Here is an 18120-nt window from a genome sequence, read left to right on the forward strand (position 1 = left end):
AAGGAGAAAGAGAGAAAGAAAAAGACCGAGGGAGGGAAGGAACAGAGCCTCAGATTCCCTAGTGTCTTGTAATTCAGAAATACAACATAACTTAAAAAGTGCAGGCTACTTTGTTGCTCAACGGAGCACATCACTTCAGGTTCATTACTGCTTAATGTATAGCACGTCATAATGTTACAATCCAATGTTAGATAGAATTGGTTGATATACTATTGTCAGATACTTATACAAACAGCTGACTCCAATCTCACATTTACCTGAATAATTAAAAACGAATGATGCCTGACAGATGTTTAATTATTTCGGAATTTCACATTAGAACAATGTCAGCATCTTGCAAAATAGGTTTTGATGAATAACTTGGCCACAATAAACCTTTTAAAAGAAAAATACACTTTGATGATCTGAGATTTTCAGATTATGAGCTCATTAATCATTCTAAGTGTTCTGTCTCATTTCTGCTAGAGAGTTGTTTTATACCCTTAGGGGCACGGCATGTTTATTACACTTAAGTTAAAGAAGAAAATGATTTCTGTTCATGGCTATTCAAATTCCACTTAAAATATTTTTAAACCAGCAATCATTTCTCCATCTCTCCATTAAATATAGGAAATGTTAAAGTGAATTTAAAAGAAAAGTCTACAAGACTCCCCTACCCATTTGCCACACTCTCATGCAGTGAGATGATATTAACAGCCATTGATACAGAACTTGCTCTTTGGAGAGACTGCTAGTGAGGATGTCTATATATCTCCTTTACAAGTATGAACTCCAGCTGTACCTCTGTGCTTTGGGTAGAATCAGCACACGGCTTTGCATATTTTCATGAAAATGTTTAACTCCTATTACACTGTGTATATGCTTCAACTACATGATAAGAAAAAACTTAAAAATTCTTGGTACACACAAGAGCTCATTTTAAATCATCCCGTCTAATAAATGCAGTGTGTGTACACTTTACTGAGAGCTGCTCCCAAGCCTGTAGTTACGGGAGGAGCAAGGAGAAAGGAGGGAAGGAGGGGAAGAGGTGCCTCAAGGATGCGACTTCATTCATGCAGCAGAATCGTGGAAAAGCTGGAGAATCAGAGGCACCAGCTACCCTGAATCTGGGGGACAGGGTCATTAAGAGGTGGCACACAGGAAATGAGTCTCCCAGGTCATCTTGTCTGCTCTGTGCAGCCAAGCAACTGCTCCTCCCTGCCTTCCTAAGCAAGAGCGGGTCTATCCCCAGAGACACCAGGTACACCTGGGTGTGGAGATGAGAAGCCCGCTGCACACAGGCATTAAATAACAGGCATAGACAGAAAAGGGGGCTGGACACACACACCCTCGCTTGTAAAACACTGGCAGCCAGAGATATCCTCTGTGTCCTGTACAGAGTCAGAATTGAGCACCCCCAATATAATGGGTCCTCCCTAGGGGCCCATGGGTAACAAGCCCAGCCATGCACATGGAGCTCCCATGGGGTTTATTTAGCTCCTTGCTGAACTGAAAAGACAGCTGAAGATCAGGGACTTTAAGCATGGCTCTCCAGGAAAGCCAGAGACCAAAATAAGCAGACATACTAAATCAGAAGTAACAGACAGGATGGGAAGCAAAGGAACCCATGAAAACTTGAGCATCAATGTTTTTACTGAGGCATGAGGTGACAATGTGTCCATGAAAACATAAAGTGAATATCATTCAAAAAAGAGAAAACAACTTTCAGAGGACAAGAAATCACTGTAAATATTTAAAATTATGGCAAGCACAATAGTATTAAAGAGAAGTGTTGACACATACATGGGAGAAAAATTCTTGGAAACTAGATCCAACATAGTTAATGCTTAAAAATTTTTTGACCAATTTTACATGCTTATATCTGGTAATGTGAACAACTAATTTGAAGATAACAATATGCAATATAATAACCATTGTTAAATTCCTACCATCTTGTTTAGTTTAACTCTCTATCATTTCTAATGTCTTTTAAATTATTTTCTATTCCCTTTAATTGTTTGATCAATCTTGCATTCTTACATCTGGCAATCCGAGCAACTTTGTTGAAGATAACAATATGTAATATAATAGCCACTGTTAACTTCCTATTATCTTGTTTTGAAATTCTGTATCATTTTTATTGTCTTTGTGCTGTTTTGTTTTTGTCTTTGTTGTTGTTATTTTGTTATTTTTTTCTCTTTAAAATAAAAAAATGATAAACAGGAGAGAAAAAGAGAACAAGAAGATCAGTGCATAAGGGTCAAAAGCTGACACATCAGAGTTTCAGAAACTAGGAGAGAGAAAATTGAAGGGAAGCTAATTTTCATAGAAAGAAGAAGAAAAGGAAACATTTCAGGAACTGAGGCACATGAACTTCCAAATGGAAAGAGTCCCCCTGAAAGAGTCCCCCTGCATGCAGGCTGAATGAATGAAAAGCTACCATCTAATAATTTTCCACTGAGAAATTTTAAACACTGTGGATAAAAAAAAACCCTAATGGTTTTAAAAATGGAAGTAAAATACATACATGGAATCAGAAATTAGAATGCTATACAACGTTTCCATAGCAAACTGGGGGTCAAAGGGCAACGGGGGGTGACTGATTTTCTAATCAAATCCATCAGGCCTTGGGCTAGAAGAAAGATATTTTCAGACATGGGAGGCCTTAGCATTTTTACCTCCATGCATCTTCTTTTCCCCGCAAGCTGCTGGAGAACATGCTTTATTTAAAAACGAATAAACCCAGAAAAAGATGGCAAGGGATTCCAGAAAAGGGGATCTAAGAATTCCCAGCATGACAGGAGGTCCCCAGATAGCAGCTGTGCAGAAAGGAACTAACCTGGATTAAAGAGCAAGCAGGGATGAGGAGGGCAGGCTCCACAAGGGGGAATGGGTAGATTATCTAACACCTTGGACTGGAAGGCAAGACTTCTCTATTGTCTGAGATGCTGAGGATGCTGCAGTTATAGGAACAAAGAAGCCTAAGTAAATTTTAAAATGAAACAATTCCAGGGAAAATAGGAATTTGTACAGTGTAAGAAAGAAACTGTATTTAGAATACACTATAATCTCTTGCTAGAAGCAAGATGACACAGTCATGAGAATCTAAGAACTAAAAGCTGATTTTACCCCAAAATTGTAGTATACTATGCATATTTAAGGGGTAGAGGGGTGTGTGTGTGTGTGTGTGTGTGTGTGTGTGTGTGTAAGGCAGTCCAAAAATCACACAACAGAATGTCAATAGATAATGACTAAAGTTAAGAGAAAAATTAAGAAACTGTCATATAAATACAATTGCCAGAAACATGAAAGGAGAGGAGATTTAAGAGTAGAAAGTTGCTCTTACAGGACAAGGAGCAACAGGATAAGGGATTAAAGGCATCTTTGTTGTTGTTGTTGTTATTGTTGTTGTTGTTTTTGAGACAGGGTCTCACCATGCAGTTCAGGCTGGTCTTGAACACACTATGTAACCCAGTCTGGCCTCAAACTCACAGCAATCCTCCTGTCTCAGCCTCATAAGTGCTGGGATTTCGGCGTGCACCACTACACTCAGCATAAAGGCATCTTTTTTTATTTTAAAGAAAATTTAAAAATAAAAATGATACAGAATTTCAAAACAAAATGATAGGAAATTAACAACGGTCATTATATTACATATTGTTATCTTCAAAGTAGCTGTTCAGGTTACCAGATATAGGCATGCAAAATTGTACTACTAATTTCTATCAGTTTACTGAAAGGCATCTATTTTTAATTAAATATTCTTAGTGCTATTTAACTCAATACTGTGAACATATATAATTTAGATAAAATAGAAGTTACTTTTTTTTAAAAAAAAAAAAAAAAAAAAAAAGCACCTTTGAGAAAGCAGTACAATTATAACAGCAAGAGCCAAAGGGTGAGTGAGTCAAGGGTATGAATGATATTATGGTTTGTATCAAACTGTTCCCCCAAAGTCTCATGTGGTCATAGGTGGGGCTTTTTGAAGGTGGCTGGATCTAGTTTGTGAGGCTGGGATTAAGTGTACAATGCTGGGATTAAAGGTGTGTGATTACTAAATTAGTCCATTGATTGGTTTGACATAGTTCTGGGTAGGATTAAGGTGCCCACCCTGGGTATGTGTGCTACCCTGCATGGAATATAAAAGATAGAAGGTCTTTGTTGATCGCTCGCTGCTTGTTACTTCACTGCTTTGCTGCCTTCTCCCTTCCATGAACTATTTCTCCTCTGCAATGCCCCTCTGCCATGCTTCCCTGCCTTGGAGTGAGCCTACTGTCATGGACAGAAATCGCTACAAACTGAGCTACAATAAAACTTCCCTCCTTTAACTTTGGAAGTGGAGTACTTTGTCACAGCAAGGAGAAAAGTAACTAAGACAAGTCAGTGGTGGGAACATGCAGAGTGAGAAGAGAAGGAAAAGACCCATCATGGGAGTAGGAGCCTGGGCACTGTAATCACAGGGCTGGATATCTTCCTGGATGTGATGATTCCAGATGCTGGCAGTGTCAGAGGGGAGCAAAGTACCACTGTACGTGGAAGCTGCCGCAGAGAAAATTGCTACTGTGCATGTCAAGTGCTAAGTTGGAGGAGTGATGGTAAGGAAAGACACACATGGAATGTTTCCAGATCGTGGTCATTTGTCACACATGGACTGATTTTTCACTTTCACACTCTCCTACTTTTCCTAATGAACTACAGCTGTCTGCACGTGTGTGATAAAGCTCTTCGTATCTATTTTATGGATAAGTGTTCTGGACTCAAATGCTTTGATCTTACTTCAACAGAACAAATAATTCAAATGATCATTCCATGTCTTCATTATGTATTTTTATAGACAGAGCTGGAAGGGATACAGTATTAGCTATCCAGCTACATATTTTGTTCTTTGTACTCTGATCATCAGTGTCATTTTTAAAGAATAAGTTGATGAAGAGGCAAGGCAGTATAGGACCCCAAGCAGACTCAAAAGTAGACCTGGACCTCAGTGATCCTCATGCGAATCTATTTCCAGTCTTTGTCGTGTGACCTTTTCAATCATTCCTGAGCACTGGCTTTATCACCTGTAAAATGATGGGACTCTGACCTACAAAAATCTCTCTTGTCCTAACATCTGATGATCAGAACTTTAAATCTGGTGTATGTTTCCCAAAAGTTGGAATACTGGGTCCTACTCTTTCAGAATTAACTGCAGAAGTTTCATAGGCACAATAAATAATTCAATAAATAAATACCAAGTACTGAATTATTCCACTTGAGATTCCCTTCAGCATATACAGCATATATTTAGATACTTCCCTGTGTGTGATGACTTGTAGAGGACTGATGCTGACATAGGTGTTAGAAACAAAGCTATAAAACTCAGACAAGGATGCCACCTTTTCCAGTTGAAAACAACTGAAATGACTGATGATGTTTTCCATTCCATGACACTGGCACCCTGCTCCTTTCCCTTTTGCTTTTTGCCATCCCCCACGGGCCCACTGCTTTACTGTGACCTCTTTCTTGGTTGTCTTTTTCAATTTATGCACTGGTTCAGTGACTGGCATCTGTAGTCACATCTTATATTGTGACTGTTTTATTAACTCTCTAAAGCAGATTTCACAAAATATGCTCCACAAAACACTGATTCCACGAAGTATTAATAGCTGTCTTGAGAAAGAATCCCATGATTTAAACTAAACTTCTAAACAGGTTTCTTTAACTGACTGACTTGTTGGCCACTTTGCGGTGCTGATGCCTGACACAAATCTCGGACAGGAGAATACAGAACCCCCAGCTTCTTGAACACAGTCTGTCATTCTTGGATCAGACACTTGAACATGTTTCACATCATATATTTGGGAACAATTGCTTTAATGAGATCCTTTTAAAGGTCACAATTTTCTTCATATGTTTCCAAGGAGGTGTGACATTCATGATTATCATGTTAAAAGTCAGAATATCTGTATCTTATGCATAATAGGTAGCCAAGCACCTGAGTGAAAATAATGAGTCTGTAAGTTTTGTATCAAAAAATCTGGCAGGGTTCCCATTTGGTATATAAAGCCTTAAGTAGGGAACAGGGTTAAGTAATCAGCAGTGCAATTTTCTTCCCCAGCTCCAAGAACAGAATGTAGCATTCTCTGGTCTCCCAGGACCACTTCACTCTGTCCTCCTCTCCAGCAACAGAAAAAGCCCACAAAAATTAGGCTATGTTATTTGCTCCCTTTTTGCTGGTGATTAGTGTAGGTGAAATTATAGGCTGGAAACAATGTTATAATTTTAAACATTCTAACCAAAAATAAAATTTGTAATGATGATAAATTTAACCATGGCAATATACAGTTCTAGTTGGAATACTGAGGGGAAATATCACACGAAACAGAAGCAGTGTCAACAACCAGTCCATAATTTAGTTAGGAAAATCTCTTTCGCTCAATTAGAGTAACTACCCTCAGAGAGGAAATAAGTACCTGGAAGACAAGCGGCCGAAGCCACCAATGTATGTGAAGTCATAAAGGTAGTTTAACTGTTCACGGTCACAAACATAGTTTTAAATAGTATTTAAATGGATAATTACCACGTGGTGCAACACTAATTTGGTTCTCTTTCATGGGTCTGTTTCCTAAAATGTGAAGATGCACATTTGTGCATCTTCACGTCTGTGCGTGTTTGCAATTGTGCATGTGCACGTGTGGCGGGGGAGGTGTGGGTGATGGTAGCAGTGGGTGCACTAGATTCTTCCATAAATGGCATTACAGAAATCAGAGGACATGGGGGTAAAAGGAAGAGTGTGGGAGGTCTTGGCTTAACACATATCAAAACCAGATGTTCACTTATTGACTAATGATGTTGTTTGGCATTAAAAATAACATTTCAGAGCTAAAGGGGTTGCTAAAATAATTAAAATTCATTTAAAACTCTGTTAGGAGATGAGTTTTCTTGACTGGGGATGTGGAACAATAAAAAGCTTAACATATTTTAAACTATGAGAAGGAATTTAACATTAAGCCAGCTCGCAGAATCATCTGAGCTTAATCCAGAATATATCTATTCAGAAACAGATCATTCTTGATTGGCATTACTAAATTGGGTGAGAATTAGGGAGAAAATGCTAAGTTTAGAATTACTAAGCATACATTTACTTATGAGAAACAACAAATAGCACGAAAGGTTAACTGTTGACTCTCAGTGATAAGTCAATGGGTGATAACTGCACTCTTCTCCGGCCTATTCCCTATGGTTGAAAAGTTTCATGAAACAAGCTTTCAGAATCCTTTTTCATGAACCAATCTGAGATCTGTGTGCATCTAGTTATCCTAACTCCACCTCCCTTATCTTGGCTCCCGTGCCCACACATTGTCCAGCTCCTCTACTGAGCACTCAAAGTTCCAGCCTTCAGACCTCAGCCTTGGCCTCTCTTCTCTCTCCCTCTCAGCATTTCTCTCCTTCTTCACCCCCAGCTTCTATCGCAAAGCAATAACTCCCTAAGCTAAAACTTCAGGACAGACCCCTTATCTCAGGTAAACAGACATGAACATACAAGGAAACCTACTTTCTTCATACTTTGTGGGAAAACCAAGATGTAACACAACTCGTATCGAGCACATTTTTTTCTCATGAAATTCTAACAATCTCAATTTAAAAGGTTAATGGTTTGCAAATCTAATAAACTCCTGATTAATTAAAATGCATGTAGAGTAATTGTTTCAATTAATTGAATGTTTTAATTAAATCAAGCTTCAACTACTTTTAAAAATACATTAGCACATACCGTAACTTAGTATACACCATATTCAGGACATGATTTAATTTCGGATTTCTTTTTTTCCCTACACTTAAAGCACCTTGAAGTCAGAACCATAAACCCATGTACACTGAATGTAGTTGGATTCAGATTATACCACAGATTTAAATGACACAAGCAAATGGGCTGAATCAATGTCACCTCCAGGACTCACAAGGCATTTATTTAAATTTCAACATTTAGTTATCCACATTTTTAAACAAATCTTTTACACCAAAGAAAACTTGTAAGGAAAGACCCAATAGTACACCTACAGGGATGAAAATTCATACCGGGCACTGACGAGCAATACACCTCTAACAAAGGGGAAAAGATGTGGAAAGCACACACAACTCAAGCGCAACAGCAAATAGTTACACTCTTTTAGGGATCCTACCTGTGACCAAGACTGTCACTGGTTTCAAGGAAACCAACTTGAAACTGGTTTCAAGTTCGTGCTCCTCGTGTGCCTGTGAATACCAGTGCTCCCCTGGCTTCAGGTCTACCCGGGTGAGATACTGAGAAATCTCCTCCAGGTGCCTCAGAGGCCCCGTACCTGTTTACAACCCAGCAAGTGCTCATCACTTCGGCCTCTCTGTGGTTTAGCCCAGGTTCACATGGACGTTACGAAGGGACAGACACCTGCTGTCTTTACCCTGCTTCTGTCCTTATGTACAGATTTCAGAAGTAAACGAAAGTTTTTCTTTAACATACGGTATCAATTCATTCATTGTTGGAAGCGCAGAACTGCTACATATCTCAAATTATTTCCACTTTGCCTAACAAAATACCAGGTAAATTTTGTTTAATTTCCCAATCACAGAAAGTAAGGTACTCTCCAAATAAATGGGATCTATTATGTTGAGCAGCTAGGCAAAACCTGGAAATCCAATCAAATAAATTGAAAATGGAGAAAAGTATTTATAAAGACAATATTTTATTTCCCCTTCTTAATGTTTGTCCCCCACTTTTAACAAAAGATGAAGACCTTCTGGAAGTGCTATGGGCCAGGTAAGCTTTATCACAAGGTTCTGAAACTTTATGTGTGTGATAAAGGCATCATTAGCTTAATCGATGTTTCTCAAAGTTCATGTTTACAGTTATTATCCAAAGTTAACCTGGGGTCCAGAGTAATAACTGATTCTCAGCCACAACAGAGAAGTCAAACTTCTAGTCAAATTTAATAGACAAACAGAACATTATCACAGTGAATAAAATATTAAAGCATTGCCCTTTTTTCATTCAATAGCATGAAGAGGGTTTTTTTGTTACTGTTGTTGTCATACACTTAAAACTCTTTAAAATCAAGCCAACTTACCAGAAACTAAAGAAAAAGACCACTGTGATGCACGGATACACACAGCTGGCACTGCAGACTTTATACAAATAAGTAAAACACATGGTACCATATCTAGAGTTTTCTGGAAAGCCCATCATATAGTTCACCAATTTACTCAGTGTTACATTTCAGACAAAATGAGACTTCAAAAAAAAACTTTATAAATATATAAATCCAAACCACAAAACATCTCCTAAACATTATATTTACTCAAAGTACAAATGGATTTCTGGAAATTGCATTCACAATGCTAGCAAAACTAGATTTATGGACTCATAAACATGGTTAGTTATATCTTGGGGCTTAAATTTATTGGACCATGTCCCACATAAACTTTCTCCTTGTACTTACCACGGCATACATGTTCTCAAAGTTAATAGTTATGCAAATAAAATCAAACTGCTATTCGAGATAAGTATCAATTTCTCCTCCATACAGAGATAGGAATTGGCCCACTGTAACTATTTCACGCAACAAATACTTTATTACAAACAAGCACCCTTAGTGATGCCCTTTGCTAAGAGCTACAAATATTTTAATGTTCATCATTAGTAATGGGTTTTAGAGACTAAAAAGCTTTTCTCCCCTAGTTTCTGTCAACATTCTATTCTCCCAAAACTAAAATCTGCTAGACAATTTCTTCTCGTAAATATATACAGTCAACTGCCCCTACATCCCCAAAAGAAGTCCATTAGCTCAAGTCACATAGCTTAGGCTTCTACATGAAATAAACTTAAGGACTTCAATCTATTCCCAAACTGACTTAACTACAGCAAGGGTAACAATATGCGTAAGTTGTACTCTGCGACCTCCACTTTTCACGTTGAAGAGCCCTTTCAAGCGGAGCGCCAGTTTCACATGTCCCCGGCCATTGCTATGCCTGGACTTCTTTCTATAGCACGCAGCGCTGCACATAACTCAACAAAGCACAGCCAACACTTAGGTTCTCAGAACTTCAAAGCATCAGCTACAGCATCTTGCTAATTGTTTCTGGGTTTCCACTGCCACAATCCACCCCCAGCTGTTATAGGATTAAGTTAAATAAATCCTAATAAAATATTTTAAACTAGGATCACTTCTCAGCCTTTTGGCTAAGATCAAGTGTAAAATATTCTAAACTAGGAATTGATGGCAGCGAATTTCAGTGGAACCTTGGTTGGGCTAAGGGGTAGGGCTATCTGAGCAAGTTAGTTAAAAACAAAGCTAAACTAAGATGTTCTAAGGAAAGACTTAAATGGAAGTTCCTTTGAACAGTAAGTGCTTTACAAGAAGTTTATTCTCTTCGGTTCTTTACACAGAAGCCCAAGGAGAGAGGGAAATAAACATGGAAGGAAGACAAATGGCCTTATTCCGCCATGAAGCCTACTTTGATGCAAATTCCTCAAAGTCTTCTGTACTCTTTCATAATGTGGCAAAACAAGTATTCAGTGAGACTACCCAAGGGTACAGGCCTAGTGTCCCCTTGGCAGGGGAGAACACACAGAGGAGCAGGCATCTCCATGAGTGGCAGACCTCAGAGTGACATTGCCTTAAGCGAGAAAGCACCTTAAGAAGACTGGGGCTCCAACACCGGAGTAGGGGGACACAGACTGCAAACTCAGGTTGTGCAGTGACTGCCCTGCGGTGTTCGCCCCCCACGTAGACTCTGACTGTGAAAGGAGGAATCAGCCTGACCCTAATCTCCACAAAGACCTCTGCTCCAGCACAGTACACCGTACTCTGGGGCCGCGTGGAGGGGCAGCGGGAATTCCTGCCCCTGCTCAAGGAAGTCTCATGGCTGTCAGAGCCCCGTGAAGACTGAACTCACACAGCTCTGCTTCTGCACCTCCTAAGTACAACACATTTTTACCCAGCAAGCCAACACCGGGACCAGAAACATACGGCCAAGGCCTTCCTTGATGCCATGGACACTAATCATAACGAACACAAAAGAAAATCAATTATATAAATTATAAATCACCTAATTTCAAACCTGGCTATATGTGTCAAGTTCCATATTTGCATATTGATTAAGAAGGAAGTGCCATACAGTCCAGAAATTCGTGACAAACGCATTGGCAAAAACCATACACCATGAGGATGACAAGGCTCGAAGGGACCAGGCTGACAAAGACAACCCCGAGGGTGACCTTCTTAGACACTAGTAAGTAGATCCCCAAGGGTAAGGAGCTGAAGTACAGCAACCCCAGCAGCCACACTAACACCCGGATGGAGGTCTGAAACAGCAGGGACGTGCAGTTCCACACAGTCCAGCTGTGGGGCACCGTGGTGACGGAGTCGAAACTTGCAGGCCTGTAAAATTCAACCACAGGGGTGGAGCTCAGAGACGTGGAGCTCTCTCGCTGCACCTCCATGATGGTTATGACCAGGCAGTTGGAAGACGTGTGGGAAGGGCTGACGAGAGACGCCAGCCTCTTGGGGGTCAGCAGCAGCTCGGTGGGGTTCTCCGGCAGGCACTTCTTCCCTTTGCCTCCACAAGTCAAGTTTACCAGGATGTTGTTGTCATCGGGCAGGCTACCAACTTCATCATCCGGCAGGCACGTCTCAAACCTGCAGAAAGGGCAGACGATGACACCCTGCGGGGAGTCCCCAAAGTCTATGATCTTGTAGAGGCATTTGGCACAGACCCTGTGGCAACACTCCAGCACTTTGGGTTTCCTCTGCTTTAGGTTGTACCGGTTATAACAAATCTTGCACTCGAGCTCGTCGGAGACCTGCGCCTCGGCAGGGTCCTCAGGCAGCTGACTGGCCATCATGAGTAACAGAAACAATCTTGTGCAGATGTCTCTGACCGAGGAACCACTGCGATTAGGGTGTGCCTCTGAGGATCACATCATCTGGGTCTGGCAGGGAGGGGCAAAGGCTGGAAGAGTGGTGAGAAGAGCCAGAAACTGTCCAGGCATTTTCAGTTTCTGCTCATAACTGTCTCAAATGCATCTTTTAAAGGCCACATGAAGGGTCTGCAAAGAAAAAGAGAGAGATTCTAATATAGCGAGCAGCTCATTGAAAAGGTGTTGCTGAACGGTGCTTTATGCGATTTTCTGAACTGCAAGCATTAAAAGCAACAGTCCTAACAGGTTAAATCCCTTCATCTTTTCACACTTTTCTTTTCCTAGGACAGGAAAGTGTTATCTCCATGCTTAGCTGTTTTGGTCCACAAATACGATGAAAAGGAACTAAAAATCCTAATGGGTGTGAAGTACACTGCAGAGCACGTGCTCTATGGTGTCTTTCAGATAGAAATTTTCTCTCTGAAATTCTGCCCTCTTGGAAAACAGAATGGGCCGATTCTAAACTAATTCAGAGAACTGCTGCAGTAAACAACAGTTGCTTAAATACCTTCAACAGCACTTACAAGTGCTTTTGGTAGCACAAAACAGAAAAAAGAAGAAGGCCTGGAGGATAAAGGTTAATAATGTGTTTCTAGAAAGTGTGGTGAGAGATGAGAGCGTTGTTAAGTGGAGCAGACGGTTCTCACCTTCTCAGTGTAAAGAAATCTGCCACGTACATGTCTCTATTGTTTGACTATTCAATTTCAAAGCTTTTGTTCCAACACCAGTCTTGAAAACCACAGTTATGCACACATGTTCACATAGGGTAGAATTCAGGATAAAGTCCCTCGATATAAGCACTGCGATCAAGTCAAGTCTAATTCCTGGGAAAGAGAAGAGAACACTGGTACCACATGCACAGCTTTTGCTCCACACAGGAAGGACTTCCGCATGGCTATCAAGAAATACTCAACGTTCACCTATGCACCTATTTTACTTCACATAAACTACCTTTCTATGCTAAACAGAAAGCATAATGCAGTCCACAGTCCCATGACTAGTAACAGCAATACTACCATCGCCGCCTTTGGCCAAATGGCTGCAGCTTGACTATTCATGTGCACAGTCGACTATCAACTTGCAGTGTTAATGGAAGGGAGCAACAAGATGGGAATCTTCCAAATCACTTTCACTTTCCTTTAATGTATGTGGTGTTTGGGGTAGTAGATCTGTCTTAAATTATGCTTTGCTTGGAAAATATCAAAACGTATTTGAATTTCTGAGCACACCCCAAGCAATAATAGCAGAAGGCTGTCACAACATTTCTGGGAAGCAGAGTACAACTATGCTAGAATTTAAAATTTGGTACGGATCACACTGCATTAACAGAGAAGAGGTAGTGGGGAGCTAAACTTGGACAATTTTTAAAATCATGAATAACCACCTTGTGTGAACACTTTATCTGCCTTCTTACTTATGAGTTGAGATAATTTTTAAATCGATTTCCCATTCTACAAGAATATAAAATGGATACCAGTGGCAAGATGCATACTTGCGGCAAAAGAAAGACAATCAATAGAATCTCTGGTACTAAGCCAAAGAATATAGGTAGGATTTTTAAAAATACAGTTTACTGTACACAAATTCCTACATATCAAAATTGCCACCATGAGCTAACATCTATTGTACTAGGCTTAAACGTAAAAGAGGATATACAGACACAGACATCAGGTCTTCTATTCCCTTTCCTTCCATGTCCCCTAAATATGTTCCTCATTCCTGATCCTGATTGTGTTGAGGATCTACATACCCACATCACTGCAAAATGTGACTGAATCTTGCATATAATTCCACAAAGCTGTCGGGTTGAGTTTTGATTTTTCTTTCTATGGAATGAACACCTCCAAAATGAAACCAAGAAACAAGGTGATTTATTCCAGTTACTACCCCTGACCCCTAGCCCTGGGCAGGACACTGGTGATCTGCTCCTTGGAGAGCTGCCATTCGTTACCTGCTGGTCACAATGCTCTCACAGCCAGCCCCACTGCTAGCCAGAGCAAACCAGAAGCTCACCCAAATGAAACATACAGTACTACGTTCTCTTTGCGGCTTCTTCCCACTCAGCCCCATGCCTTTCCAAACTCAGGCATCCGAAAGCCACAGCAATGGGTTAACAGCAGCAACTGCCCCACTGCCATGGAAAGAAATGAGGTAGGCAGAGTGGTATGAAAAGGAAAAGTAGGACAGTACCTATGTCTGGGTCCTGGGCTACGGCTCAGTGGCACATGTGCCTGCCTGGCAAGTGCAAGGTCCTGAGTTCAACTCCCGGTACCAATAAAAACAAAAACAAAAATAACAAAAAAGAAAGCACCAGGGCTGGGGATTTAGCTCAGCAGCACAGCGCCTGCCTGGCAAGCGCAAGGTTGTGAGTTCGGTTCCCGGTACCGGAAAACAAAACAAAAAACCCACCCAAAGAAAGCACCTATCTCTATAATACTATCACAGAAAAAAAAGGGTGAAAGCGTCAGTGAGGATAACTAAGCAAAATTCTACCTAAAGGCATAGAAAGCTAGAATAGACAAATATAAACACCATCCAAAGGTTTATGTGTGAGAATACGTTACAGTGTCAGCATCTGACAGTCAACTGGCCACATTGACTTTCTGTGCCAAGCTTCCAGGCATCAGAGGAAGAGGAGGAGAAATGTTCTACACTGGCCCAGCCACCATTTCTGGCTGCTAATTCCGAAAACCTAAATTATTTGCTCAACAATATTGAGCTGTTATTTGAAACAGCTTTCATTTTCACAGAAGTATCCCTTCAGACCTTTGAATACAGTAAGATACAGTGTGATGTGACTGTAATGTTCATAAAAATTCACGGGGGGGCTCCTTATTAACGTGCAAGTGAAAGACAAATGTTCAAATATCCAATCAAAACGACACCAACTGTAGTCCCAAGGTCAACTCCAACAAACCCACTGTGTCAACCGGAAGCTGATGGGCACCTCTGGGCAGCCCTGCTGATGGCCTTGAGCTCTGGCAGTATCCCTGGCAATGCGGCCAGCACAAGTGTCTCTGCCTGGAGTGACAGGAAACAGCAGGGAGACAGTGTCTCTTGGGAAGCCAGGCTACCAGCTGCTAGAGTCTTAAAAAAATTCACCCGTCCCATTGTGACTCTATGGTCCCTCAAAGAGCCTTAATACTCTTGTGTTCTTGTAATAAACCCCACCTGTCATAGGTAGGCTCTCAAATACAGTGATGGGTTTCATCTGCTAATACTTATTTAAAATTTTGCCTCTATATTCAAAATTAAATTGGTTTCAAAAAATTTAAATTCATTTCTAGACTTTTTGGGCACTCTCCTGGGTTTTGGTTATTAAATGTGTATTTATTTTATAAATTAATTCCGTACTTTTCATCTTCTTCTGGAACAGTTTAAATAATGATAAAGTTATTTGTTCTTTAAAGGTTACATGAGACTCTGCTTTAATTCCAGAGGATCGCATTGCCACTTTCAAGAGTAGATCATATCACCTTCCCATCTGTTTTGTAATTATTGTCCTATTCAAATTTTCCATTTCTTCATGGGTCAAATTTGGACATTTGTATTTGGCAAGGAAAAAAATTCATTTCTTCTGGTTTTTCAAATTTGTTCATTTTTAATCTTTTTTGAATCATTCCTATACCTCTGATTTTTTTAAAGAGAATAACAAATAATTTAAAAAAACATTAGAAATGATACAGAATTTCACTAAACAAGATGACAGGACTTCAACACTTGGTTGTTATATTGCATACTGCTGTCTTCAAATTAGTTGTTCATATTACCAGACATAAGCATGCAAACTTGGTCAAAAAAAAAAAAAGAAAAAAATTTAGGCCTTAATTGTTCCTTTCAATAAACCAATAGAAATCAGCAGTACCATTATGTCAGCTATTCTTGTATATACATACATATTTTCCCCTTCTTTCTTTCTTTTCTTCTTTCCCTCATCCCAGTTGTTCCTTCCCTTTCAGCAGTTTCTTTCCCTTTCACAATATCTATAGTAGCTATAGCTCTGATTATGTCCCTTTTCTCACTTGTGGTCTCTAAAATTTTTACTGTATTAGTTTCCTAATCAAACAAATTCCACGATAGCCAGTTATTAATGTATTTTTCATTAATTTCATCTTTTTTCATTAGTCCAATTTATTTTAACTTGTTTTGTCCTTAATTTTTTTATTGCACAATAAAAGTAATCTTTATTTGTAAGCAATAAAATCATCTAAAGACTGTAAATTTTCCACTGGCTACAGCTTTCTCTCTCTCTTATAGCTTTTGGGTTAAGTTAGGCTCATTTTATTGATTTCTTAATAGTTAGGATTTGCGTTTTGTTTTTTTCCTTCGAGACTAAGGTTACACACAACATTTTCTTAAACTTCTAAATGGTACATGTTCTTTTTTGTTACCTTTATTTCTAATGTTCATGGATTATGAACAGAGAACAAGATCTATAAAAATCTCTTCCTTTGAATTTCTTAAGGTGCTCTTTCTAGTCAAGTATATGATCAGTTTTTCTAAGTATTTCAGAAAGGAACATTCTGCAGTCAAGAAAGATAAGATTCCAAGTTACTTATTAAATCTAACTTTTTTTAATTGTTCTATCTCAACGTATATACAAAGCTGTTAGAGGTGGAGACAATTGACATAGGGTTATTAAAGGGTCTCTGTAGAAACCCTAGCTTTTTTCTCTGGATGGTCTACACAAGTTACTCCACTGTCTTTCACATTCTGTGTCATAAATGAGAAACCTGTAGCTAGTCTGATACTTTTTATCATGGGCAATTTGCTCTGTCTGGAAGCTTCTAAGACTTTGCTCCCTATTCCTAACAGTCCAAGAACTTCTCCAACACATGCAGAGGTGTCTTTTCTCATAGCCTTGCTTGGAATGTAATGAGGCATTTAAATTTACAGACTAAAGTCTTGATTTTCAAGCTCAGAAACTTTGTTTCTTATATTTACCTAATTATTGCCTTCTTCCATCTGCTCCTTTTTCTCTTTCTGGCTCTCCTATTACTCACATGTTCTACTTCCTGGATCTATTTTTCTCTTATGATTTCCACTTTCCTTCATATTTTGTTTTGTGCTTTCAGATTCTTTCACTTGACCAACAAGGCTATCAATTCAAGTCTCAAGAATCAACATCTCCTTCATTTCCTGAAATGTTTTATTGAAAAATCATGTACTGTATTTCACCTCTAGAAGTTCTGTACTGCAGTTAAATCTCCTTATGTACTCTTACTATTTTTGTCAGGTAGTCGTCTGTCTCCAGCTGCCACTCTATGGCATTAAGCATGTGCTCCGTCTGTCCTCGTTGACTATGATGACGTTCTTCTTTGTTATACTGCTGGAGCTCTGGTCTGACTATGGAAGACCCAAGTGACTGAAGTTGTATGAGTGGTGGCAAGTACAGTGTTCTAGCGAGATAAGCACAGGGGCACTGCCAGGGCTCTGCAAGGCAACAAAGGGAAGACTTTCTGCTCCAAAGCCAAGGATGGGGAGAATTCAATACATTGGATCTTCTTCTCCTTGGTCTTTTGTGGCACACACACACACACACACACACACACACACACGAAGTGAGGGTGATTTCCTGTGAGTCCTCCACCCTCGATCCTCAGCACAGCATCTAATGTGTTCTGATCCTCCCATGAAATGCTCCAGGCGCCAGTCTTCAGTGCTCTCCCAGCCCAGAGGCAACCTCCGGCCTGCTCCCAGTTCCCCACCCTCAGCTTCAGAAAGCTTGGCGTCTTGCCTGTGCTCAGGGGTCTGTTCTTTCCAGGAATGCTTGGGTCAGAAGAGGTAGACAGAGAGTACAATTGATAGGGGCAGCGTAATGAGCCCTTGTAGCTTGGTGTCTTCCCAGGATCCTTGTGAATTGTAGTCCCTGTGAGGTTTTTCTCAGATATTTATCCAGATAGGAAGCACTGGGAATTGTCATAAAAGTTTAATTTGGAAGAACCTTGGCAATACTACTAATCATGTTTAGTGACTATTATGTAAAGATGAATAAGGAATTGACATTCATTCCTGAGTTCATAACTATTTTTAAAATTCATTTTTTAGAATTCTCCCTTTCATAAAATAGTTTTGTTTCCCTTCCTGTATAGCAAACTGTCTGACACTTAGGTATAGGAATTCTTCTACTTCTACCTTAACTATTCTTCCTAAATCATGCCTTCCAAATTTTACATTTTAATTCAGAGAGTTATATTTCTACATAC

The 18120-nt window shown here is 39.8% G+C and overlaps 1 protein-coding gene across 2 annotated transcripts in view; it reads right to left on the reverse strand.

Moving 5' to 3' along the window:
* Window positions 1-5813: 5813 nt before the first annotated feature.
* The window catches only part of Rnf182 (ring finger protein 182), a 57912-nt gene continuing 45605 nt past the window's right edge, over window positions 5814-18120 (reverse strand). The window contains exons 1-2 of one of the 2 annotated variants that reach the window (XM_005398795.2): window positions 12562-12667; window positions 5814-12043 (exon numbers count right to left, since the gene is read on the reverse strand). In XM_005398795.2, coding sequence (XP_005398852.1) covers window positions 11093-11839 — 747 coding nt within the window. In that variant the 5' untranslated portion in view covers window positions 11840-12043; window positions 12562-12667 and the 3' untranslated portion in view covers window positions 5814-11092. Of the gene's footprint in view, window positions 12044-12561; window positions 12668-18120 lie in introns of those variants that run through there. The other variant, XM_013521765.1, reaches the window with a different exon arrangement.

Source organism: Chinchilla lanigera, unplaced genomic scaffold, assembly GCF_000276665.1.
Source record: "Chinchilla lanigera isolate Chin_1 unplaced genomic scaffold, ChiLan1.0 scaffold00064, whole genome shotgun sequence".
Taxonomy (NCBI): Eukaryota; Metazoa; Chordata; class Mammalia; order Rodentia; family Chinchillidae; genus Chinchilla; species Chinchilla lanigera.